The sequence below is a fragment of the Bubalus bubalis genome, chromosome 9 (assembly GCF_019923935.1).
Source record: "Bubalus bubalis isolate 160015118507 breed Murrah chromosome 9, NDDB_SH_1, whole genome shotgun sequence".
Taxonomy (NCBI): Eukaryota; Metazoa; Chordata; class Mammalia; order Artiodactyla; family Bovidae; genus Bubalus; species Bubalus bubalis.
Genome location: NC_059165.1, coordinates 95731646 through 95755602, shown reverse-complemented (window position 1 = coordinate 95755602; position 23957 = coordinate 95731646). Strand labels below are relative to the sequence as shown.

At 50.8% G+C, this 23957-nt stretch overlaps 1 protein-coding gene across 8 annotated transcripts in view; it reads left to right on the top strand.

Annotated features, from left to right (window-relative positions):
- SMARCA4 (SWI/SNF related, matrix associated, actin dependent regulator of chromatin, subfamily a, member 4) overlaps positions 1-23957 on the top strand; it is an 89907-nt gene that overhangs the window by 10391 nt on the left and 55559 nt on the right. For 6 of the 8 annotated variants that reach the window (XM_044948140.2, XM_044948139.2, XM_044948138.2 and 3 more), the window contains exons 2-13: positions 5451-5703; positions 7561-7693; positions 8594-8974; positions 9279-9377; positions 10263-10521; positions 12504-12630; positions 13495-13668; positions 14976-15149; positions 16473-16640; positions 16733-16783; positions 22630-22760; positions 23088-23145. In XM_044948140.2, coding sequence (XP_044804075.1) covers positions 5482-5703; positions 7561-7693; positions 8594-8974; positions 9279-9377; positions 10263-10521; positions 12504-12630; positions 13495-13668; positions 14976-15149; positions 16473-16640; positions 16733-16783; positions 22630-22760; positions 23088-23145 — 1977 coding nt within the window. In that variant the 5' untranslated portion in view covers positions 5451-5481. The remainder of the gene's footprint in view (positions 1-5450; positions 5704-7560; positions 7694-8593; positions 8975-9278; positions 9378-10262; positions 10522-12503; positions 12631-13494; positions 13669-14975; positions 15150-16472; positions 16641-16732; positions 16784-22629; positions 22761-23087; positions 23146-23957) is intronic. The other 2 variants (XM_044948137.2, XM_044948135.2) reach the window with 2 other exon arrangements.

Here is a 23957-nt window from a genome sequence, read left to right as displayed (position 1 = left end):
TCTTCGTTTTTTGAATGTTGAGTTTTAAGCCAACTTTTTCACTCTCTTCTTTCACTTTCATCAAGAGGCTCTTTAGTTCTTTGCTTTCTGCCATATGGGTGGTGTCATCTGCATATCTGAGGTTATTGATATTTCTCCTGGCAATCTTGATTCCAGCTTGGGCTTCTTGGTGATTCAGCTGGTAAAGGAACCACCTGTAATGCGGGAGACCTGCGTTTGATCCCTGGGTTGGGAAGAACCCCTGGAGAAGGGAAAGGCTACCCACTGTAGTATTCTGGCCTGGAGAATTCCATGGACTGTATAGTCCATGGGGTCGCAAAGAGTCAGACATGACTGAGTGACTTTCACTTGATATATTGGACATCATTAAAATTAAGAACTTGTTTTCATCACTGAGAGACAGTAATTATAATCACTTATCCCGAATAAAATGTTAGTGAAAACTTAGAGCCTGTATAAAAGTGAATCTTTTGGTGGCCATTGAACCTATGAAAAGGCGCAACACCGTTAAGTCACAAGGGAAATGGAAATTAAAACCGTAATGAGATTCAATTATACCCTCACCAGAACGGGTACAAAGACCGACAGCACCAAGTTTTGAATGAGAGGAACTGGAATGCTTACTCTGCTGCTGCAGGGAGGGCAGCGTATGTGATTATTTTGCTAATTTGGAAAACTGGCAATATCTGCCAAGCTAACATTATTACGCCTCCCTTATGACCAGCAGTTTCCCTCCTGGACACACTCACAAGGAAAATGTGCACCCACGTCCACCTATTGACATTGTTCACATCAGCTTTACGTGTGCTGGCCAAAACCTGGGAGCTCAGGGTCTGGGAATAGAAGAACTGACGGCTGTCCCTACAGCATGGATGTTCCTCCCAGACCTGACGTTGTGCAGAAGTAAACTGTATGACCCTCCTTTCAGATGGAGTTCAGTAGCAGGTGGAACTAACCTACAGTGAGAGAATCAGAGCAGGGATTCCGCCGGGAGGGTGGTGGTCACGGCTGGAAGCAGGTGCCGTGGAGGTGCCGTATCTGATCTAGGACTCGTGTAGCTGTACACCTGGGATCCGGACCCTTGAAGTATGCCACAACCCGAGGCTGCATCGAGTGCTGGAGGGCTGCTCCCTGCTTCCCTTTTCCTGTGCTCCACACCCACATGATGCTGTAGGTCTGCCCTCCTGTGTCCATGGGTGGTACGAGCACCGGTGCCTGATGGGTTGCTTTTTTTTCTTAGTATTTATTTTGGGTCTTAGTTACAGCATGCGTGATCTTTGTTGCAGTATGTGGGATCTTTCGTTGAGGTGCACAAACTCTCTACTTGTGTCACACAAGCTCAGTAATTGCAGTGTGCAAGCTTGGTTACTCCTTGGCTTGTGGAATCTTTGTTCCCTGACCAGGGCTCGAACTTGCGTCCTGTGCATTGCAAGGCGGATTCTTAACCACGAGGCCACCAGGGAAGTCCCACATTTTGTTTTTAATTGAGGTATAGTTGTGTGTGTGTGTGCGTGTTTGCGCATGCTTAGTTGCTCAGTCATTACAACTTTTTGTGACCCCATGGACTGTACCCCACCAGGCTCTTCTATCCATGAGATTCTCTAGGCAAGAATACTGCAGTGGGTAGCCATTCCCTTCTGCAGGGGATCTTCCCAACCCAGGGATCGAACCCAGGTCTCTTTCATTGCAGGTGGCTTCTTTACTGTCTGTGCCACCAGGGAAGCCCGAGATACAGTTGATTTACAATATTACATTCCTTTCAGATATACCACATTGTGATTCAAACGTTTTTCTACATTGTACTCCATTTAAAGTTACCATAAAACATTGGCTGTTATTCCCTGTGCTCCACGATATATCCTTGTAGTTCATTTTATACGTACTAGTCTGTACCTCCTCATCCTCTACCTGCGTCTTGCCCCTCCTCCTTCATCTCTCCCCACTGGTAACCACCAGTTTGTTCTCTGTATTTGTGAGTCTCTTTCTGTTTTGTTATATTCATATGGTTTATTTTTAGGTTCCATATGTAAGTGATAACAGACTATTTGTCTTTCTCCTAATTGACCAAGCAGAGTACCTGGCAGGTCCATCCGTGTTGCAAATGGCAAAGTTTCATTCTTTTCTATGGTGGGGTAATATTCCACTGTCTAGACTATTACTCCATCCATCTGTTGGTGGACACTTATGTTGCTCCCATGTCTTGGCTGCTGTAAACAATACTGCTGTGAGCATTTGGGTGCATTTTTTTTTTCTGCATGTATTCTTGCCTGCTTTGTTGTAGATTAGCTGACCCTCGTTGCATGGTTTGCTTCTGGGCTCTCTATTCTGTTCCATCGATCTCTGTGTCTGTTTCTGTGCTGGCACCATACTCTTGATTACTCTGGCTTTGTAGAGCAGTCTGAAGTCAGAGAGCATGATACCTCTAGCCCCATTCTTCTTTCAAGATTGCTTTGGTAATTCGGGGTCTTTTGTGTTTCCATACAGATTTTAGAATTATTTGTTCTAGTTCTGTAAAAAAAAATGCCATGGATATTGTGATAGCGATTGCATTGAATCTGTAGATTGCCTGGAGAGGTTTGGGTATTATTTTTCAATCCACGAACACAGTGTACCTTCTCTTTGTGTCATCTTCAGTTTCATTCTTCTTTTGTGTGATTGTGTATGAGATTTCTGTTCGTTTATTTTGGCTGTGCTGGGTCTTCACTGCTGTACGGGCTTTCTCTGGTTGCGCAAGCAGAGGCTGTTCTCTAGCTGCAGGATGTGGGCTTCTCACTGCAGCAGCTTCTCGTTTTGGAGCACAGGCAGATTTTAGGGTGCATGGGCTTCAGTAGTCATGACGCACAGGCTTACAGTGGCATGTGAAATCTTTCCGGAGCAGGGATTGAACCTGTGTCCGGTGCACTGGCAGGCAGATTCTTAATCCCTGGACTACCTGGAAAGTTCTTCAGTTTCTTTCATTAGCGTCTTAAAGTTTTCTGAGTACAGGTCTTTTTGAATCATCTCAGATTTTGCTTCCAAATGAATTGGTCTCGAATTTGTTTTTTGTTTTTTTAAAGTTTGATTTTTCCTTGAGCACATTGAGTTGGGATGTGTGGGGAAGGGATTGTGAGCATGTTCTCTGACGCTACTGTTCATCTCCAAGGCTCCTGGAGCTCTGGAGGAGACCAGGGATGCAGGCAGAGTGGAGAAATGTTTGCTCGTTTGGTTGGGTGTGTTCACAGGCAGGGGAGGTATTTGGGCCTGCCGAGATTTCTCATCCTCTTTGTTCCCGTTATTTAGTCGTGAAACTGGAGTGAAGAAGTATGGGCTTTTGATCTGTTATCCAGGAAGATACACCCCCACCTGTCACAGGAAGACCTTTTTTTTTTTTTTTTAAATCAGGAAAATTTAAAATGTTCCTGTACTGGGACTTCCCTGGTGGTCTAGTGCTTAAGACTCCGTACTTCCAGAAGGAGGGGGCACGGGTTCGATCCCTGGTCAGAGAACTAAGATCCCACATGCCTTGCCATGTGTTGTGGCCAAAATATTAGAAAGTAAAATAAAGCATGTTTAAAGTATCCCCAAAAATGTTCCTGTACCTTTTCAAGATTTATCCTTGAAATCAGGAGAGCCTAGTAAAATTTAAGTGAAAGTGAAAGTCGCTCAGTCGTGCCTGACTCTTTGCAACCCCATGGACTATACAATCCATGGAATTCTCCAGGCCAGAATACTAGAGTGGGTACCCTTTCCCTTCTCCAGGGAACCTTCCCGACCCAGGGATCAAACTGGAGTCTCCTACTTTGTCAGGCGGATTCTTTACCACTTAGCCACCAGGGAAGCCTGACCTTCATGGGAAAAGAATCTAGAAAAATGTGGATATATGTATATGTATATATCCACTGATTCACTTGGCCAATTCATTTTGCTGTACAGCAAAGTGATTCTGTACAGCAGAAAGGAACACAACACTGAACTAACTATATTGCAATTAAAAAAAAAAAGCAAGGGGGGAACTTTAAAATAACAGAATGCATCAGTCCCAGGAAACTTGGTTAAACGGCTAGAATTTGCAGCTTGAAGACGACTAAATGATGAAAAGGTCCTAAGTATGATTCTCTGAAGGGAAACCGTGCCTGGAATGTGCTGAGTAGCCCTGTAGAGCGAGCGTCTGCCTGTGTGTGGAGTAGCCTCGAAGGACAGGCCCCGGAGTGTGGTGGGGTCCCGGTGCCAGCACCAGTCAGACCTCCTTCCTTTGGGGGCTCTGTTGTCACAGCTCTGGGGGGCTCTGAGGAGCTGTAGCCCTTCCTCCCCACAGATACCCCTCAACTCACCTTCCTGGGAGGGTAAGAGGGCAAGACTGTTTCTTGCTGTCTGCAGGGCCAGCAGACACGTAACCTCTGAGTCTGATGGGTTGATTGGTGATTTTTCAGTATTCTTTTTGTATTTTCCAGATTTCAGCACTGAGAATGCCTTACTCTGTCATCAGGAAAGGGGTTGTTGCATTAAAGAGAATCTTTCTTAAGGACATATAACTGCACAGCAGATTGAAAATTGAACACTTACTATAGAAAGCTCTTATAAATCAGCTCACAGGCCAGTCAAAGGAATCATGACTCAGCTCACATTAGGAATTTTTGGGCTGATTTTTGAATCTTGTGGAGGTTCTGGGTCATAATTCTGGGTATCAGATTTTAGTTTGCAGCCCTTGAGTATCACTTTAAATTAAAAAAAAATTTTTTTATTTGACTGCACTGGGTTTTAGTTGCGGCATGTGGGATCTAGTTCCCTGACCAGGGATTGAACCTAGGTCCTGTGCACTGGAAGCATGGAGTCTTAGCCACTGGACTACCAGGGAAGTCCTGAATATCACTTTTGAGGTATTTGAGATATCAGAGTGCCATTAGTTACGTAGTTCGTTATGTAACTATGCCCTTAGTTATGTAGGCTCTTTAAAGGAGCCTACTTTTAAAACTTGGATTCATTTATTTTAAAGGAAACTTGGTCTCACTGCATTAAGTTGAAACCAGCATTCCTTGCCATGAATATTTGTTTTAGTTGAATTGATGAAGGTCCAGTCAGATGCTGTTGCTGGCAAAGGTTTGAGCCTCAGTCACACTCCTCTTTTTTCTTAAATGGAAAGATGAGCAGGCATTCAGAGGGCATGAAGGATGTGTCAGCTCTTCCCTGAGACACGCCCTCTGTTATAACTAGAAAGCTGCCAGGGCACGCCAGGCAGTATCTGTCACCTGGTGCCCCACCTTCTGGGTCCCACCCCTTCCTCAGGGCACTTGGGTTTTTTGGGTGTCTGACTGTCATCTGCTCGGAGAGGAATTGGGGAGAAAGGCCCGGGTGGCTGGGGGTGCCTGTCAGAGGCTCTGTCTGACCTGACCGTGTGTGATCGTCCTTGACCTGCTGTGACCCACCCCAGCCAGGGACTGTGACCCCCACACTGACCAGGACTCTTTTCCCAGCAGGAGACCACTGTCCGCAGCTCCTGTGAAGATGTCCACACCGGACCCAGCCCTGGGCGGAACTCCTCGGCCAGGCCCTTCTCCCGGCCCGGGCCCCTCCCCCGGAGCCATGTTGGGCCCCAGCCCGGGCCCCTCCCCTGGCTCCGCCCACAGCATCATGGGACCCAGCCCAGGGCCTCCCTCGGCAGGACACCCCATCCCGACCCAGGGCCCTGGAGGGTACCCTCAGGACAACATGCACCAGATGCACAAGGTAGGGAGCCCTGGGCCCTCAGCCCCACCAGCTGGGTCCACACGCGCAGGGGCGGGGGGTGCGCAGCGTGTCCTGAGCCCCACTGCGAGCTGGCAGCCGTCCTAACCCTGGGTCTCTCACGCCTGTTGTTTTATTAATGAATAAAAGTGTCCAAATCCTGAAAGATGGCCTGCAGCCCGTGGTTACCTGCTTGGCTTACCTGCATGACTCACGGAGCACAGCAGCCAGTGCCCTCTGTCCCCACTTGATCCTGTACTTGGGTATCATTGTCCTGACCACTCACCCGGGCGCATCAAGGATGCTTTAGCCAGTGAGATGAGAAAAGCCTCTTTTCACACATATAATTTTCTCTTTCTTTGTATTCCTGGGAGGTGGTTGGAGGAAATACTTTCTTATGGATAAAAAGCATCTAAAGGAAAAGGTGCCTTTTTCAAGCATCTGGGATCACAGGCGGCCATCACAGTAGGAGATACAAGGCCTGGGGACGAGGGGTCTCTGCCGACCCCTCTGGCTTCCCTGCCAGGCTGTCCATGTGTCCGTACCCCAGTTCACTTATCCCCTCCTGCCAGCCCATCAGGTGCAGGTATGTATTGTGCCCATTTTGCAGATGAGGAAGTAGGGTCTCAGCGGGATGGTCACTCAGCAGAGCCATCTCATCCCTTTGGCTTTCCCTGACCTCCGGCACAGTGAGGTGACCCCCCTCCACCCTACCCATCACCCATATATTCCTGTCAACTTGGGTACAGTATCTGTCTGGTCATTTCTTCTTAGAAAGCTGTTGAAGCTGTTGATGATTCTCTGACCGCTGCCCTTAATGCTGACTTAGGCCCATTTCTCCTCCGTTTCCCCTCTCTATTTTGTTTCTTCCTGGACACCTGACACGTCTCTCAGACACCTGCCATGTGTCTGGCTGGCCCAAGAGTTGAGGTCTGGTGGTCCCCGCCCCTTCCCCTGCCTGCAGAGAGCTCCTGCCCTGGGGGAGGGGAGCCTGTCTCTCAGCTCCCCAAGCCCAGGGGAGAAGGAGCAGAGGGCAGGCCCCACCCAGGGGTCTGCTCAGCATCCCAAGGGCCCCACGCTGCTTCTGGTTGGGAAGCTGGCCCTCTGCTCTTGGCGCACGCCTTTTCCTCCTCCTCCTTTCATGGTACACATTGAGCTGTGGCTGACTTTGCCTGGCCACCTCTTAGGCCAGAGAGGTGGACATTGGCATCCGAGCCTGGGAGGGTCTCGGAAGACGTCCACTTTGCCAGCCATTCCATGGGGGGAGCGCTTAGTGCTGAACATCAGGAGGGAGGCTGTGTGTTTCTGTCCCACCAAAATCTGACCGTGTCTCCTAGGAGGGGCAGAACAATGTTACAAACGTCCCCCTCCACTCTAGCAGGCAGGAGGCCGATCTGGGATCAGTGAGGACATTTGACTGTTGCTACTGTACCTCGTGGGCAGGAGTTACTGCCTGTCTCTGATTTACAGTCTCCCGGGCTAGAGGGTCCGTGGTCACAAGGTCTTCTTGTGACGGCTAGAACCGCTCCTGACCTGGAGCTCTGTGTGTGCTTTCCTTGTGAGATTTGGGCCATCAGAAACTGTCCCCTGCCTTCCCCTGGGGTCCTCGTCCGGCCGTGCCCTTGCCCCTAGATCACCAGTCTGCAGGTCCCCTGATTGGCGTTATTTCATGCACATGCCTTGACACCTAAGTAGGCATCAGGACCACGTCTTGGACGTAAGCTTGGCCATGGGGGCTCAATAAGTGCCTGGTGACTTGAATGCACGTTTTCAGTGACCTTGAACTTCTCTCGTGTGCATTTCTGTGCTGACTCTTCCCATGCCCCCTTGCTGATCCTGCCTTGTTGTCCACTCTCGCAGCCAATGGAGTCCATGCATGAGAAGGGCATGTCGGATGACCCCCGCTACACCCAGATGAAAGGGATGGGGATGCGGTCAGGGGGCCATGCAGGCATGGGGCCCCCGCCAAGCCCCATGGACCAGCACTCCCAAGGTACGGTTTCCTTTCTCCTCTTTCCTCATGTTTGTCGCCCTCTGGAAGTCCCAAGCTCACTTTCTTAAAGGAGTCACCGATAGATGGATTCCAAGGACCCAGGACAGTTGAGCCTTGTGATACACCCTGCCATGGAGGGCTGTTGAGCTTGGGCTTAGCTGGCGCCCTGTTCAGGCCGTCTTGTCCCAGAGCAGCCCCAGGAGAGTGGAGACTGGTGGGATGAAACCATGTTCCACGCCAGGTGTTAGACAAGGGCTGGGCAGGACAGGGTCCTTAGGACAGTGGCTCTGGTGTCACCCAGGAGCGTATTAGGAATGTAGACTCTGGGAATTCCCTGGTGGTCCTGTGGTTAGGACTTCCACTGCTGGGGCCCTGGGTTCGATCCTTAGTTCTTGATCTGGAAAACTTAAGATCCTGCAAGTCCTGTGACGCAGCTGGAAAAAAAGGAAAGAGAAAGCAGATGCCTGGTCCCTGCTTCAGACCTGCTGAGTCAGAATCTCAGGAGGCGGGCAGGGCTGGGCTTTATCTTTGCTGAACGGGGGTGGCTTCCTGTCAATGGGGCTGGAAGCTCAGGGGCTCTGCAGGTAAGGGAAGTGGGGAGAGTGGACCTGCCCAAGGTGAGGGGCAGGGGGGCGGGCCCAGAGAAAGCCTGCATTTTTGTGTCACCTCTGCTTTAATCATTGGCAAGTTACTAAGTGGGCGGAACCAAGTGCTGTGCAGGCTGCCAACCAGGCTGTGAGCGTGTGTCCTCTGGGTGTCTCTGTTTGAATCATGAGTACAAAGTCATTTGGCCGTCCTTGTCTCAGGGTAGTGGCCAGTGTAAGCTGGGCCCCATCTTTTCCTTAAAAATCACTGGATGTGTGCTGCCAAGTGACCGCCCAGACCCATGTCTCCCCACAGGTTACCCCTCGCCCCTGGGCGGCTCCGAGCACGCCTCCAGCCCGGTTCCAGCCAGTGGCCCGTCCTCGGGCCCACAGATGTCATCTGGGCCTGGAGGGGCCCCACTTGATGGTGCTGACCCGCAGGCTTTGGGGCAGCAGAACCGGGGCCCAACACCCTTCAACCAGAACCAGCTGCACCAGCTCAGAGCGCAGATCATGGCCTACAAGATGCTGGCCCGGGGGCAGCCCCTTCCCGACCACCTGCAGATGGCCGTGCAGGGCAAGCGGCCGATGCCTGGGATGCAGCCACAGATGCCAGCTCTACCTCCGCCCTCCGTGTCCGCAACAGGGCCTGGGCCCAGCCCTGGACCAGCACCTCCAAATTACAGCAGGCCTCATGGTAGGGCCCACCGCCCTGGCCCTTGGGATGGGGAGGGATCTCAGAGCCAGCCGACAGGAATGTGGACATGTGCATTGGCAGGTCTGGGCTCTGCTGTCCATTGGCTTCCCCAGCACCAGGGCTGCTGGTGATAAATGGTGTTTCTCTAGCTCCCTTGTCTGCTCTGGTGCCCACACCAAGGGGCTCCTTGTTGGATGTGTCCCCTGGAGCCAGGGCTGCCCATGGTGGGGGCAGGGTGCAGGGCCGCTGCAGGTATAAACACAGGACACGTTTTATTCTCTGGTCTGTTTCTCCTTGCGTGTAGGTATGGGAGGGCCAAACATGCCCCCTCCAGGACCCTCAGGCGTGCCTCCTGGGATGCCCGGCCAGCCCCCCGGAGGGCCTCCCAAGCCCTGGCCTGAAGGTGAGTTCCCTCTGTCCTACTGACACGTCTGTGCCCTGACTCCCACGTCTAGTTCATACTGTGCAGACCCTGAGATGAGCCTGGTCAGAGAGAGTAGGTCGGGGACACGTCTGCTGCTTCTGCCATCTTCTTTGGGTCTCATCTGGCCTAGCTTGGCTCCCAGAGCCTTGGGTTTGGTCCCATTACTCTCTACCTACCCACCCTTGTCTTTTGGGTCACAATGACCCTGGGGTCTCTGAGCCAGTAGCAGGAAGAGAGGGACAGTAAGGTATGAGTCCACTGTGCGACTCAAGTGAGAGGCTGCAGAGCAGACACCATCCTTCAGGATGTAGTGCCCTGGGCCCAGAGGTCACGGCCAACCCCTTTGTCTCCCGAAAATGCCCCCAGCGCTGTGGGAGGCAGGCTGGAGGGCAGGGCGACTCAGGGTTTTGTCACCCCTGTGTTCGGTGTAAAATGTAGTTAGTACTTATTTGAGGGTTACATCTGTGAGGTCAAAGCTGTGGATAAAACAGACTCATTCCTGTCGTCTTGGGGCCTGAGGATCAGTGATGGGCATTGAAGAGCCAGTCCTGTAAATCAAATTCTGCTGCAGCTGGGGTGGGTGAAAGGCAGGCTCACCCCATACCCACCCCGGGTCGGCACCTGGACCAGTAGGGGCTTTGGGGAAGGGATGTGCAGGCTGAGACCTCAAAGAAGAACAGGGAGCCAGACCTCTCAAAAGTGAGGAGCCATGGGGCAGTGAAGGGTGGGGGGCTGAGAAGCTGCCCAGCCCGTGTCAGCCTTGGGACGAGCTTGTCCCCGGGGCAGTCAGCACCCCACAGGCTCTTCACCTCCCAAGGCTGACCTGGGACTTAATGTGGTGGCCCACTTCCTGTCTCCCCCCAGGACCTATGGCGAATGCTGCTGCCCCCACGAGCACACCTCAGAAGCTGATACCCCCACAGCCGACAGGGCGCCCCTCGCCCGCACCCCCTGCTGTCCCACCTGCTGCCTCCCCTGTGATGCCGCCCCAGACGCAGTCACCGGGGCAACCAGCCCAGCCTGCCCCCATGGTGCCGCTCCACCAGAAGCAGAGCCGCATCACCCCGATCCAGAAGCCGCGGGGCCTGGACCCCGTGGAGATCCTGCAGGAACGGGAATACAGGTGAGGTCCTGCCACCAGCCAGGAGTGCCCCCCCCAACCCTGTCAGCTCTGACACGCATTGATGGTGGGGCTCAGTTCTGAAGGCCAGTGGGGTATGCAACCAGAGGTCTCCTTCCTGCCTTGGTCCCCAGCCTTCTAGTTCCTGGTGTGTGTGCATCCTTGCAGAGAAACCCCATGTGTGTCAGAATAAGTGTGTCCACACAGCTTAGTTTGGGTACAGGGGGTTTATGTGCACGAGGAAACTTCATAGATTGTGCAATACTGCCCTCCATGGAGGTTGTACAGATAGATACGTGTTAGAATGAACATGCCTGGTTCTCCTCTCCTATCCAACTTTTGGCTCATCCGCATTCAAAAAGTCTCCTGGCGAGCTTTGCTGTGGACGTTTCTGAAACGTCACTCACTGTCGTCTGCCTTGCCCGGGCCTCCTGGGCACTGGGCACTGTGTGAGGGGCTGGCACGCAGTAGATCTGTATCCCCTTGTCCGACAGTTCTGTTGGTGCCTGAGATTCACTCCCTGGACACCTCACGCTCCCACTGTTTCTCCCTTGTGTTTATAATCTCTTCAGGGCTGGCCTCCCTGAGCAATGGCAGCTCTGTCCAGGAAGGGGCCTTGCCTCATTCACCGCAAATCCCCAGATACATCAGTGACTCAGCTTAATGACAGTCTTCAGAGTGTATCTCCAGCTGTGATGAGCCCTGGAGCTCCAGCACCTGGGCCCAGGTGCCTGCCCTTCTGCTCCATCCGAATGGCTTAAAGATGACCTGTCCAGATGGCCCGACTCCATTCTGTCTCTATTCCCATGTACCTACCATCCAGCACCAAAGGGACCATGGGACCTTGATCCTTGCTTGCAGTGTCCCCGTGGTGAACTCTCTCAGCTTCTTTTCCCCCCAGCACCGTTCACCCTGCCAACTGGCCTGCACCTCCTCCCCAGCCTCCTTGCTCTCGGCCTTGCCTGTGCAGGCTGTTTTCCCTCAGTTAACTTACACCTATTTCTTGGGTTAAAACTGGCTTCCCATTATCAATTTTGCAACCCTTTTCTCTTTAACCCCTGCCCAGTGCTCTGTCCTCACCTCCTTGACTCTCCTGGTTCCTCTTTCTGTTCAACAGGTTAGACTCATTCCTGCCCCAGGGCCTTTGCACATCCTGTGCGTGACTGCTTGTGGTTATTTAAACTTTATTGCCAAGGCCTCCGTGTGGTAGAGACTCTGTCTCCCACACCCCTCATCTCCAGCCCCTTCTTCAAAGTACTTTTCTGGAATAGCCATAGATACTTAATTTTTTAATTTCTTTATGGCTTTTCTTCCTGATAAACTTATGAACTCTGTGAGAGCAACCAAGAGCCCTGGTTAGTCTTGTTTAGTGCTGAAGCCCCACACATCGAGTGTTCCCTGGCATACAGTAGGTGCTCAATAATTAAGTGTGTGAAAATATGGGGATTATTCCGTTTGAACTTTATGCTCTACCCCGCCCTTTTTCTTTTTTTGGCTATGCCGTGCAGCATGTGAGATCTTAGATCCCCAACCAGGAATCGAATCTGTGCCTCCTGCACTGGAAGCACGGAGCCTTAACAACTGCACCTCCGGGGAAGCCTCCTGTTTGAACCTGTGACCAAGCCTATAGGGTTGCTCTGAGGGGTCTCCCCGCTTCATAGCTGAGTAGATTTCCAGGGCCGGGATGGAGGCCCTGGCCCGCCTGACTCCAGAGATTCGCTCCCACTGCTGAAATGCCAGAAGCCGGCTGTGGGCTTTGAGCTTTCCTGTGTGCTGCGGCTCCTGGGGCCTCTGTGGCTGCCCTCCTGTGCGCAGTCTGTTGTGTGCATCCTTGCTCTGCCCTCTCCTGTCTCAGAACTAGTGTTGGACTCCACTGAGGAGGATTCTTTTGAGGCTCTGGCTTTAAAGAAAGGGAACCAGGGGGGTTCCCTATAAACTGGTGAGATCTCATGTCATGGGTCATTTTTTCCATCTTCGCACCCTAGGCTGCAGGCTCGCATCGCACACCGAATTCAGGAACTTGAAAACCTTCCCGGGTCCCTGGCCGGGGATTTGCGAACCAAAGCTACCATCGAGCTCAAGGCCCTCAGACTGCTGAACTTCCAGAGGCAGGTGGGCGCAGATGTGGGCTGTGGGGTTAGGAAGAGACCCTTCCTGCCAATACTGATGCTCAGATTCAGAGAGATGCTTACTGGGCAGTTTTTTTTTTAATCTTTCTTTTGCTCTGTCTCTCTCTCTGCGTTGGGTCTTAGTGTGGCATGCAAGATCATCATTGCATCACTTGGGATCTTCATTGTTATGCACAAGCTCAGTAGTTGTGGCATATGGGCTCCAGAGTGTGCCGACTCAGTAGCTGTGGCTCGTGAGGTCTCTGGGTGTGGTTTGAGAGCTTGATAGCTGTGGCTACAGGCTTAGTTGTCGCAAAGCACGTAGAATCTTAGTTCCCTGACCAGGGGTCAAGCTTGTGTATCTTGCATTGCAAGGCAGATGCCCAACCAGCAGACCATCAGGGAAGTCCCTGGGACAGTTATGAAGTATACCCTGACCCTTAAGCCACAGTGCTCCCCCTCACAGTCACCCACTGTCCCCCCTTCCTCTCTTCGTCCTGCCATTGGAATGAGCAAGTGTGGGCCTTCCTTAAGGTGGCCGTGTTCAGCTTGCAGCAGGAGGCTTGGATAGGTCTATTTCTGAGGGTCCTTTGCTTTTGAATGAGCAGTAAGAACTTTTGTGTGTGGTTGAGGGAGGGCAAAGCTGGAGACCTGAAGACATGAGAGGCGCTCTCTGGGGTCCAGGGGCAGCCGTGTCCTGCACTGTGGGTGCCTGCTAGCCCTGCCCCACCCCAGGTCCTCTCCATGCGTGTGTTTGTGCTCTCGGGTCCTCCTGCGTGTGGCAGCCCACTGCCTGGTTTGCATTGTGGAGGCACGCGGGCATCACCGAGTTATACCAGTCACCAATTTCTCCCCTTCCTTCCTGAAGCTGCGGCAGGAGGTGGTGGTGTGCATGAGGAGGGACACAGCCCTGGAGACGGCCCTCAACGCCAAGGCCTATAAGCGCAGTAAGCGGCAGTCCCTGCGTGAGGCCCGCATCACCGAGAAGCTGGAGAAGCAGCAGAAGATCGAGCAGGAGCGCAAGCGCCGGCAGAAGCACCAGGTGCGTCCCTGGGGTGCAGGTCGTCAGCCCCGCACTCTGGGGTCCCAGTTTTTGTCTGCACACACAGTCTGCGTGTGTCTCTGTTCATCATAACAGTATTCTAGGCACCGAGAGTACTTCAGTGAACAAAACCAGTAAAGACAGTCGGGGAGATGGGCTGTAATCAAACACACATATGACGTTTGGGGAGTTAATAGGGTGTCAGGAGACAGGACATGGGGATAGACAGAGATGGAGGAGCCGTTCACACAGGATGGTCGTTCAGAGAGGGCCTCCTCGAGAAGGTGGGGTCTGAGCAGAGACCCGAGGGAGGAGCCACACGGATGTGTGATGACAGGGGTAGATGCAAAGGCCCTGGGGTTGGACGGCACACTGGTGTTGCATGTGGTCAGAGTAGGGGGAGCATGGGTGAGGGAGGGAGGAGGTGAGGACAGGGACGCGATGGGACGGGCGTGTGGGGCCCTGTGGCAGAGGGGACCACTCAGGCTTGTGCTCGGAGTGAGGTGGGCGCCATGGAGGGCCTGAGCAGAGGCAGTATCTGACTGAGGTGGTTACAGGGTCTGTCAGGGAGACCAGATTCTCCATTCAAGCAGGGTTTGGGATTATTTTGTCTGTTTACGTTTATATTTATGTTTTTTGTTTTACTTAATATAAAAATATTTGTATTTTCTAAAGTTTTTCTCCAAACAGTGTCTGTTATTGGCATAGTTTAAAATAACAAAAAGTCAACATTCAGCGATTAACCACTGTTAACTTCTTGGTATATATCATTGCAGTCTTTTTTTTTTCCCTCTATATAAACACAGTAGTCAAAAGTTAAATAGCTGTCTTTAAAAAACATATAGACATGTTGACCTGTTGAAAGTATTACTGAAGTCTACATTGCCTTCCGTCTCCGAGTGCTCAACATTCAGTGGTTTATGAAACCATTTCCCTGTCTTGGGACACACAGCGTATTCTCCACTTCCCACTGTTAAAAGTGACGCTGGGCTAGGCATTCTTGGACTTGAATTTTGGCGCCCATCTCTGCCATTTTTCTTAAATCCCTCGCAGCGATGGTTTGGATTGGGGAGGGGATGGGGGCGGATTTTGCAGTGAGAACAATTGCCCTGGCTGCTGAGGCGGGGTTGGAGGGGGGCCCTTGCCACCACATGGTCCCCACAGAGAATGGTGGACCTTGTCAGCAGGCAGTGTCGCAGGACCAGTTTGATCACACCCCCTTGGTTTTCACCAAGCCCGCTTTGGAGTTTCGTCTCCCTCGGGGCAACATCCCGTAGTCAGTCGGCTCTTCTCTTTGCGCTCTGCAGGAATACCTCAACAGCATTCTTCAGCATGCCAAGGATTTCAAGGAATATCACAGGTCGGTCACAGGCAAAATCCAGAAGCTCACAAAGGCGGTGGCCACGTACCACGCCAACACCGAGCGGGAACAGAAGAAGGAGAATGAAAGAATCGAGAAGGAGAGAATGCGGAGGCTCATGGTACAGTCGGCCGTGGTGACCTGGGTCCCTTCAGGAGGGTGACGGGTGTTGGGAGCCTGGGGATCAACCACCCAGGATTACGCTGGGGCATTTTGCTGCTTAGTGTTAGAGGTGGGACAGAGGAAGAAAGGATTTGGGAGTCCGAAACACCTGGCCCCAGGTCTTTGCCTGGTCATCCTGACTGTCATTGACCTCTTGACCTCAACCAGTTAGCCAGCTGCTCTGTGGTCTCTGAAAGCTGCAGGTGGCACTGCCCCCTAGTGGGACAGTCACCTAGTGTGTGCCCAACCTCCCCACCCCTTTGTATGTAACCACGTATTATTCACGGAGGGTTCTCTGATTGGGCCAATATCAACAGCCCTGCTGCGTGGACAGGGACCACAGTAGTAAGGAGGACATGGTTCCTTCCCTGGTGGGGTCATGCTGGCCCTAGAGAGACAGGTGCCCACAGAGACAGACAAGATGGTTTTGGGGGGTGAGAAGTGCACAGAGGAGAACAAAGCAGAACCAGGGAGTGGGGATTAACTGTGTGTTCCAGGTAGGGTGGGCCTGACCCACGACTGCAGAGCTCTGGGGCGGGGGGTGTGCCTCCCAGCACAGAGGGGAGCCAAGAGCATAGACTCGAGGCAGGAGGAAGCTATGTGTGGGGCTCAGTCAGTACCCCCTGGAACAGTGTGGTTCAAGGCAGTGAGGTTGGAGTCCCACCTCCAACCTCCTGGCATTCACGGGGGCCTGGCAGGCCATGGAGGGCTTTGGCTTTAATTCTGACCCTGAAGGGGAGGCTGTGAGCTAGAGGAGGGCAGTGTGGTCTGATGTCTTCTCAGAAAGCCAGGTGGGAGAGTAGTGGTTCGGAAAAGGTGGAGAGAACAGTTGGAATTTGGGTGTCTTGTGAACAGAGGGGATGGGGCTTTTTTCTCCCCAGTCTTAGTTTGGCCACACTTCATGGCATGTGGGATCGTAGTTCCCCAACCAAGGATCGAACTCATACTCCCTACAGTGGAAGAGTGGAGTCTTAACTGCTGGACCGCCAGTGAAGTCCCAGGATGGGCCTTTTAAATGGCTCCTGCAGGACCATGTCTGTCCAGCAGGACCCTGTGGGGCCTGGTAGGGGTGGGAATTGGGGAGGTTCTGCAGGGGAGTTCATAGATCACATCAGTGAAGGGGGTGTATAGAGCACAGTGTAGGCCATGAGCTCAGTGCTTCCTAAATGTGGGTCTGGCCACTGGTTAGCAACACCCCACAGGCTTCTGAGTCTGCTCACTGCCCTGGGTGCTGGTGGACAGGTGAGTCACAAGCTTCCGCCATAACCACCCGCTTTCGCAGGCCGAGGACGAGGAGGGCTACCGAAAACTCATCGACCAGAAGAAGGACAAGCGCCTGGCTTACCTCCTGCAGCAGACAGATGAATACGTAGCTAACCTCACGGAGCTGGTGCGGCAGCACAAGGCCGCCCAGGTCGCCAAGGAGAAGAAGAAGAAGAAGAAGAAGAAGGTGCGCCGCTTGGTGGGGCTGGAGTGGCTGTGTGTGGGCATGCACCTTGGCCTTCTCTGTCAGGGGCTGACTGTCTCTCTCTTCTCTTCCAGAAGGCGGAAAATGCTGAAGGACAGACGCCTGCGATCGGACCTGATGGCGAGGTGAGCAACCAGGGCTTTCTTCTTGTGGACATGCCAGCCCATCCCCGGAAGTTAGGTCAATTTCACCCTTAAAGTTTTTTTTGTTCTGAAATTATGAAATGTATGGTGCTGGTAAGAGTCCCCCTCGGTCCCCTGCCACCCCCCACCCTTCTTGCCCCCACTCCCCAGAGAGCACATCGTTCACACGTGGGTGTGTTTCCTTCTGGGGCTTTTTCTGTTCACGGGCTGTTATTTCTTTCTCAGTTCTTTCTTTAAAATTTTAGACTCCCCGGAGAGGTGTAAGAACAGTACAGAGAACCTTTGTGTGTTCATCACCCACATCCCCACTGTTGATATTCATTTTTTATAAGCCATTTGAGAGTCAGATGCCAACATGATGGCACTCTGCTGCTGTGTGTTTCCTGTGTACATCCTAAAAACAAGGCTGTTCTTTTCCGTAAGTGCACAGCAGTCAAAACCAGGAAACGGACGTTGACGCGGTGCTGTCATCTGATCCACAGCCCTTGTACGGCCCCACCGTTGACCCTCCGGTGTCCTTCACAGCAGCAGGAAGCCCTGGAGTGACGCAGGGTCCTTCTCCATGCATCACATGGGGAGTGTGTGGCGTAGATTTCTTCCCTCAGTGGTGACCTTGATCCCTTGGTGTCAGCCTAGGCGTCTCCAACTGCAGTGATTGGAAGTACCTTCTGGGGAGGTACTCACACTCTGTGAAGATACTCTAACGCCGGAAGCCTGCACCCACTGTTTCAGCGCCCACTGTGTTTGCCTGCATCAGTTTTTGCCATAACAGTTGCAAGATGATGATTTCTCCAGTCAGTATTCCTTCTGTGTTTATTAGTTGGCTTTCTGCAAGAAGGGAAAGTCTTCCTTTTTTCTTTTCAAATTGGAGTGTTGCTTAACAATGTTGTGTTAGTTCCTGCTGTATCCCATTTAGGTCAGCTCAGAGCATTTAGTAGAGTTCCCTGTGTTATATAGCAGGTTCTTATTATCTGTTTTATACATGTGTGCTGTGCTAAGTCACTTCAGTCATGTCTGACTCTTTGTGACCATGTGGACTGTAGCCCACCAAACTCTTCTGTTCATGGGGTTCTCCAGGCAAGAATACTGGAGTGGTTGCCATTTCCTTCTCCTGACCAGGGGATCAAACCCATGTCTCTTAAATTTCCTGCATTGGCGGGCAGATTCTTTACCACCTAGGAAGTCCATTTTATACATAGTAGTGTATATGTGTCAATCTCAATCTCCTAATCCATCCCAAACCCTCTCTTCCCTCGTTGGTAGCTATACATTTGTTGTCTACATCTGTGTCTCTATTTCTACTTTGCAAATAAATTCACTAGTACTATTTTTCTAGATTCCACATATATGCATTAGTATGCGAGATTTTCCTTTCTGACTTACTTCACTCTGTATGACAATCTGTATGTCCATCCATGTCTGTGCAAATGGCACAATTTCATTCCTTTTTATGGCTGCATAGTATTCTGTTATATATATGTGCTATGTCTTTTTTTTCCCTATCAGTATTGTGTTATTGTAAGGGTTCCGGTTTCTCCACACCTTTGTCAATACATGTTATTGCCTGTCTTTTTTAAAAGTTTACTTTATTTTTGGCTGCATTGGATCTGAATTGATGTGTTGGGGCTCTCTCTAGTTGTGGCAAGCAGGGCCTCCTCTCAGTTGCAGCGCACAGGCGTCTCATTGCAGTGGCTTCTTTTGTTGCAGAGCACGGGCCGTAGAGCCGGGGCTCAGTAGCTGAGGTGCACAGGCTTGGTTACCCTGTGACATGTGGTATCTTCCTGCACTGGGGAGCGAACCTGTGTATCCTGCGTTGGCAAGTGGATTCTTAGCCACTAGACCACAAGGGAAGTCCTGCACCACATTTTCTTTATCCATTCCTCTGCTGACGGACACAAGCTTCTGTTCTTCTTTATTTGGCTCATGGGCCATAGTTTGCTGACCCCTGGTACCGACTCATGGATTCTTATTTGGTCTAATGGATTTACTTGGTTTAATCTTGCACTGTCATTATATATTTTGATGCTCAAGACTGTTCCAATTTAGGCCCGTGGGAACCCCTTCACCTTAACTCCTGTGTCCTTCTGCCCCATTGTTCTCTGAGGGCGTTGTGACTTCCTCACACACCAGAATGGCCTCGGGCTCATCTGCTTTCCCTCCTGAACTCAGCCATTTCTCCAGGGAGCCCTGACTCCTTTCATCAGAAAAGAATATTTGGAAACCATGATCTACGTGTGCTCATTGTTACTGAGGTTTCATTGTTTGGGGGCCCTCTCAGCGGACACATCTAGGAAATAGATGTGTGTATGCACGCACATCCACTTTGCTAGTTACACATATTAACTAGTTATATAAATTACAAATGTTGCAGTTGCACTGATACCTCCAGTTCTAATCCAACACCCTGGCTTCGTTGTCTCCTCCCTGCCCATGTTATGATAGCCCCAAACCGACTCCTGTCTGCCACAGTATAATCCCTTATTCGCAGAGTCCTAGAAGGCGCGGGAAGTAATTCAGAGCGGCTAACGTGCGGTCAGTGTTTGTTTTCAATTTAAAACATGTGCTCCAGGGACTTCCCGTGGCTAAGACCCCGAGCTGCCAGTGGGGCCTGAGTTTGATCCCTGGTCAGGGAACGAGACCGCACATGCCACAACCAAGACCTGGCACACCCAAGTAAATAAGTTATTATTTTTTAAGTATATGCTTCAGATCCTTTGTTCAGAAGATTAGTCCTCCCAATTGTGAGGTTCCCCCCAATCCTTGTTGGTTTTATTTATTTGTGTGCATGTATGGCTCAGTCCCTCAGTTGTGTCCGACTCTTTGTGACCCCATGGACTGTAGCACACCAGGCTCCTCTGTCGGTGTTTCCCAGGCAAGAATATTGGAGTGGGTTGCCATTTTCTCCTCCAGGAGATCTTCCCGACCCAGGAATTGAACCTGTGTCTCTTATGTCTCCTGCATTGGCAGGGGGATTCTTTACTACTGGGCCACTTTATTTACTCCTCACTTATTTATTTAGTATGTGAAATATTAGCCTGGTCCCAAAGTCAGAACCATGCAAAGAGGCCCCCTAGAGAGGGGCTACTATCCCCACACACCCGTCTCTTCCAGAACATTCCTTTCTGCCTCCAGAAGGCAGCCATTCTCACCTGACACACTCATGTGAAAAAAAGATGTGAGATGTGCAAATGAACAGTGTGTCCTCTACCCTCTCCCTGAACCCCTCCTCCAAGCCCCTTCCCAGAGGGAAGCCTTGAGTAATCATGGGAGTGTGTGCTCTGGGGTATCTTCTGTATACATGCCTCCTGGAGGTTTTCTTTTCCCTGCCTGGTGCTGTATTTTCGTTTTTCCAGTTTCACTCTATTTATTTATTTATTACCCTCACCATAGTCTTTTTATTTATTTACTTGTGAGATTTATTTATTCTTTTTAATGTGGATCATTTTTGAAGTGTTTATTGAATTTGTTACAGTGCTTCTGTTTTATGTTTTGGTTTTTGGCCAAGAGGCATGTGGGATCTTAGTTACCCTACTAGGAATTGAACCCACACCCTTTGCATTGGAAGTGCAGATTCGGAACCACTGGATGGCCAGGGAAGTCCCACCTGACTCTTTTTAATGTCACTGTGTTAGAGATGTGGCTGTTGCTTGCTTCTTTGAATCATAAATGCGATACTTCTCCTTGGTGAAAAAATGATAACATGAAATGTGAATGTAGTGACGACGTGAGAAGTAGAAGCCCCCGTGGTGCTTGTTCTCTCATGAGCGTGCATGTTGATTTCTGGTTGACCTCTCTCTCTACACCTTTCCCAGAATCTTCGTGCTTGCATTCTCTTTGTTTTGTTTGGGGACCATTTGGGTTAGTCTACACATAGCAAGACTTCTACTTGGCAGAGTATCTTGGACCACTTTCCATATCAAGCCATTAGTTCTCTTATTTTTTTGTATTGACGTACTTAGAATCTCTTTCATTGTTCAGACCGATATCTGTTTAAGTTGCTTCCCATCAGTAGATACAGCAGACACCCTGCACCAACCAACCCTGATGGACCACTGTGTACCTCCTCCCTTGTTGGTAGCTCTTCCCCCGTTTGCTTTCTTTTTTACACGCACATTGTGGTAATGAGCCGCCTTGTACTTACCTTTTGATGCTCTCTTAGCTGGTATGGCTTAAGCATCAGAAATACGTGTTTTTATGGTTATGGAAGCTGGAAATTCAAGCTCAAGGTTCAGCAAGGTTGATTCCTGGTGAGGACTCTGTTCCTGGTTTGTAGCCTCCTGCCTTTTGGCTGAAAAGAGAGCAGGCTCTGGGGTTTCTTCTACAGTCACTAATCCCATCATGAGGACCCCACCTTTATGACCTAATTATGACCTTATGACCTTAACCTGGATTACCCCACCCCCTCACTCCCACAGGGCCCTGTCTCTAAATATAGTCACATTGGAGAGTTGGGGCTTGAGCTTTTGAGTTCCAGAGGGGACACAACCTAGCCCATAGCAGTTGGCGCACTTTTGCCTATTGGCCTGATTCCCAGAAATGAATGGCTATAGTGATTAACTCACATAATGTATTGATACTTATTCCACAGGGTTTTATTTGAAATACTGAATTTTTTAAGAAGAAATGTGGGCTCGCATTTGACCACAGCACAAAGCCTTCCCGAGGCCATTGGGGGCATTTGTATGGCAGGAAGCTGAGGCCCAGGGAACTCTGGAGGATTGCCACTGCAGCTGCTCATCCTGTTACGGTGACAGGGAGCACTGCTCCATGGTGGCTGCTGGTGGTGGTCCACAGCCTTGGCTGGACATCATTATCACCTGGTGAACTTCTGAAAATTAGAGAGGCCTGGGGTGAGGACCCCAGGGCAGTTGAGTCAGGATTCTAGGGATGGAGAGGTCCCACCATCAGCACCCTGATTGCTCCCAGGAAAGATGCAGGGGTGACAGTCACTGACCGAGGCAGCCTGCAGAGCTTGTTTGTGGGGTGGCGGTTAGGCGGGTTTACAGTCCATGGGGTTGCAAGAGTTGGACACAACTGAGCGACTTAACAGCAACAGTAGTCTCTACTGAGGGTCATTGTAGGTGGTGAGCACAGCCTGCAGGGAGGTTTGGGAGGTAGTAAGTTCCTAGTGGGTATCTCAAGAAATGAAGGAATTACATATTTGTTGCTACAAGGAAGTTGTTTGATTTTTCAAAGATTCTAATTAGCTGTTTAACAGAAAAGAATGAGGACCTTTGATGAAGTCTACAAATCCAGTATGAATGGAAGCAATCAAGGGCCAGAAGAATGGGAATAGTGTGGTCACTTGGGTCAAAAAGTAATGAATACAGAAGACCTTGTTTCTTCTGTGTGGAATTGATCTAGGAGAACACACCAGAAACTGATCGTGGTGGGCACTTGTGGAGAGAGGGACTGTTGAGTTCGGGGGTGGGGATGCGGAGAGTCCACACTCCATCTTCTTGAATCTTGGACTGTATGATTATGTTATTGAGTTGGCCAAACAAATGGGTGTTGGGTTGGCCAAAACGTTGGTTTGGGTTTTTCAGTCCCATCTTATGGGGAAACCCCAACCAATGTTTTGGCCAACCCAATACCTATTTGAAAATCAAAAACATTTATGTCAGTTATTTCCGAGACACAGCTGTTATCAATTGGTTACATATATTTTTACTGAGTTATTAACATTCAGTGACCCAGCTTGTGTGCCATTTTTCTGGGCTGGAGTTGGGGTGGGTGGGGGGCAGTTCCCAGATGGCCCCGGTGCATGGATGGACGCCTAGGGTACGGACTCTGCAGAACCTCATGTCCTGTGTGTGACTCTCTTTCAGCCTCTAGACGAGACCAGCCAAATGAGCGACCTCCCGGTGAAAGTGATCCACGTGGAGAGTGGGAAGATCCTCACAGGCACAGATGCACCCAAGGCCGGGCAGCTGGAGGCTTGGCTGGAGATGAACCCGGGGTGAGTGGGGTCTTGTGGACCAGTGGCAACCAGCATCCCTGGTTGAAAGGCAGCCTTGTTCCGTGGGAGGTAGCCGCCAGGGGTGATCCTGGTTGCATTGGGAACAGGCTGATTTGCTAAAGAAAGTGAATCATGCTGGTTCTGGGGAGTTTTTTTTTTTTTTTTTTTTAATCTGTGCTGCATGACATATGGGATCTTAGTTCCCCCACCAGGGATTGAACTCGTGCCCCCTGCATTGGAAGCTTGGAGTCTTAACCACTGTACCTCTAGGCAAGTTTCCTGGGGAGATGTATATTACAACACTGATTTTTTTTTTTCCCTCCCCAGGTATGAAGTAGCTCCAAGATCTGATAGTGAAGAGAGTGGCTCAGAAGAAGAGGAGGAGGTAAGAGTTCGTTTGCTGACCATCCAGGCCCTCGGGGCTCTGTGGTGTGACCTCTACCACCACGGATGCTAAGCTCCTCTTCCACTCAGGCCAGGCATCGAGTTGGGTAAGAGATGGGCAGGGGGCCGCTGAGGCTGAAAGTTGGTTTTTGAGAGCCACATTGCTTAATATGGTAGCCTCTCATCACACGTGACTGTTTCTACTCTAACTTCATTAAGTAAAATATAGATGTCCTCAGTCACACCGGCCATATGCCAGGCACCCAGCAACTCTACCCTCCAAAAAATGCCGGTATGAAGTTGTGAGCATGCAATCGTGAGCATGCAGTGTTTGCCCCTTACCATCTGTTCTTTGAAAACCTTGTACATGATTGTATTTATTGTGCGTATTGTCTAAGTCGTTGAATTATGCCCTGTGAGGTGATTTTTAGAGTTGCCCTGGTTGTCAGAGCTCAGATGAGAGTCTTGTCCCTTTGTCTGTCCTGGCCGGCCTCGGGAAGGGTGACTGGGAGGAAGCCCGGGGATGCAGTGTCTGTGGGGAGGCTTCCTTCTGCACGGTTACCCCCAAGAAGGGCACTCCTTGCAGTCCCCCATCAACTGTGGTGAGGGTGGCTTACAAGGCTTTTAAAAAGCTTTCGTCCCCTCCATGAGGTTAGAGAGAATTTTAACAGGCATATCTTTGCTTATTAAGATCAAACATTTTTTCAGGTGTTACTGACCACCTAGATTTCTCCTTTGAATGATTTGCTTCACTTGCCCATTTCAGATCAGTTGTGTATTTTAGCTGAAACTTTAAGTGTTCTTTATGTATTT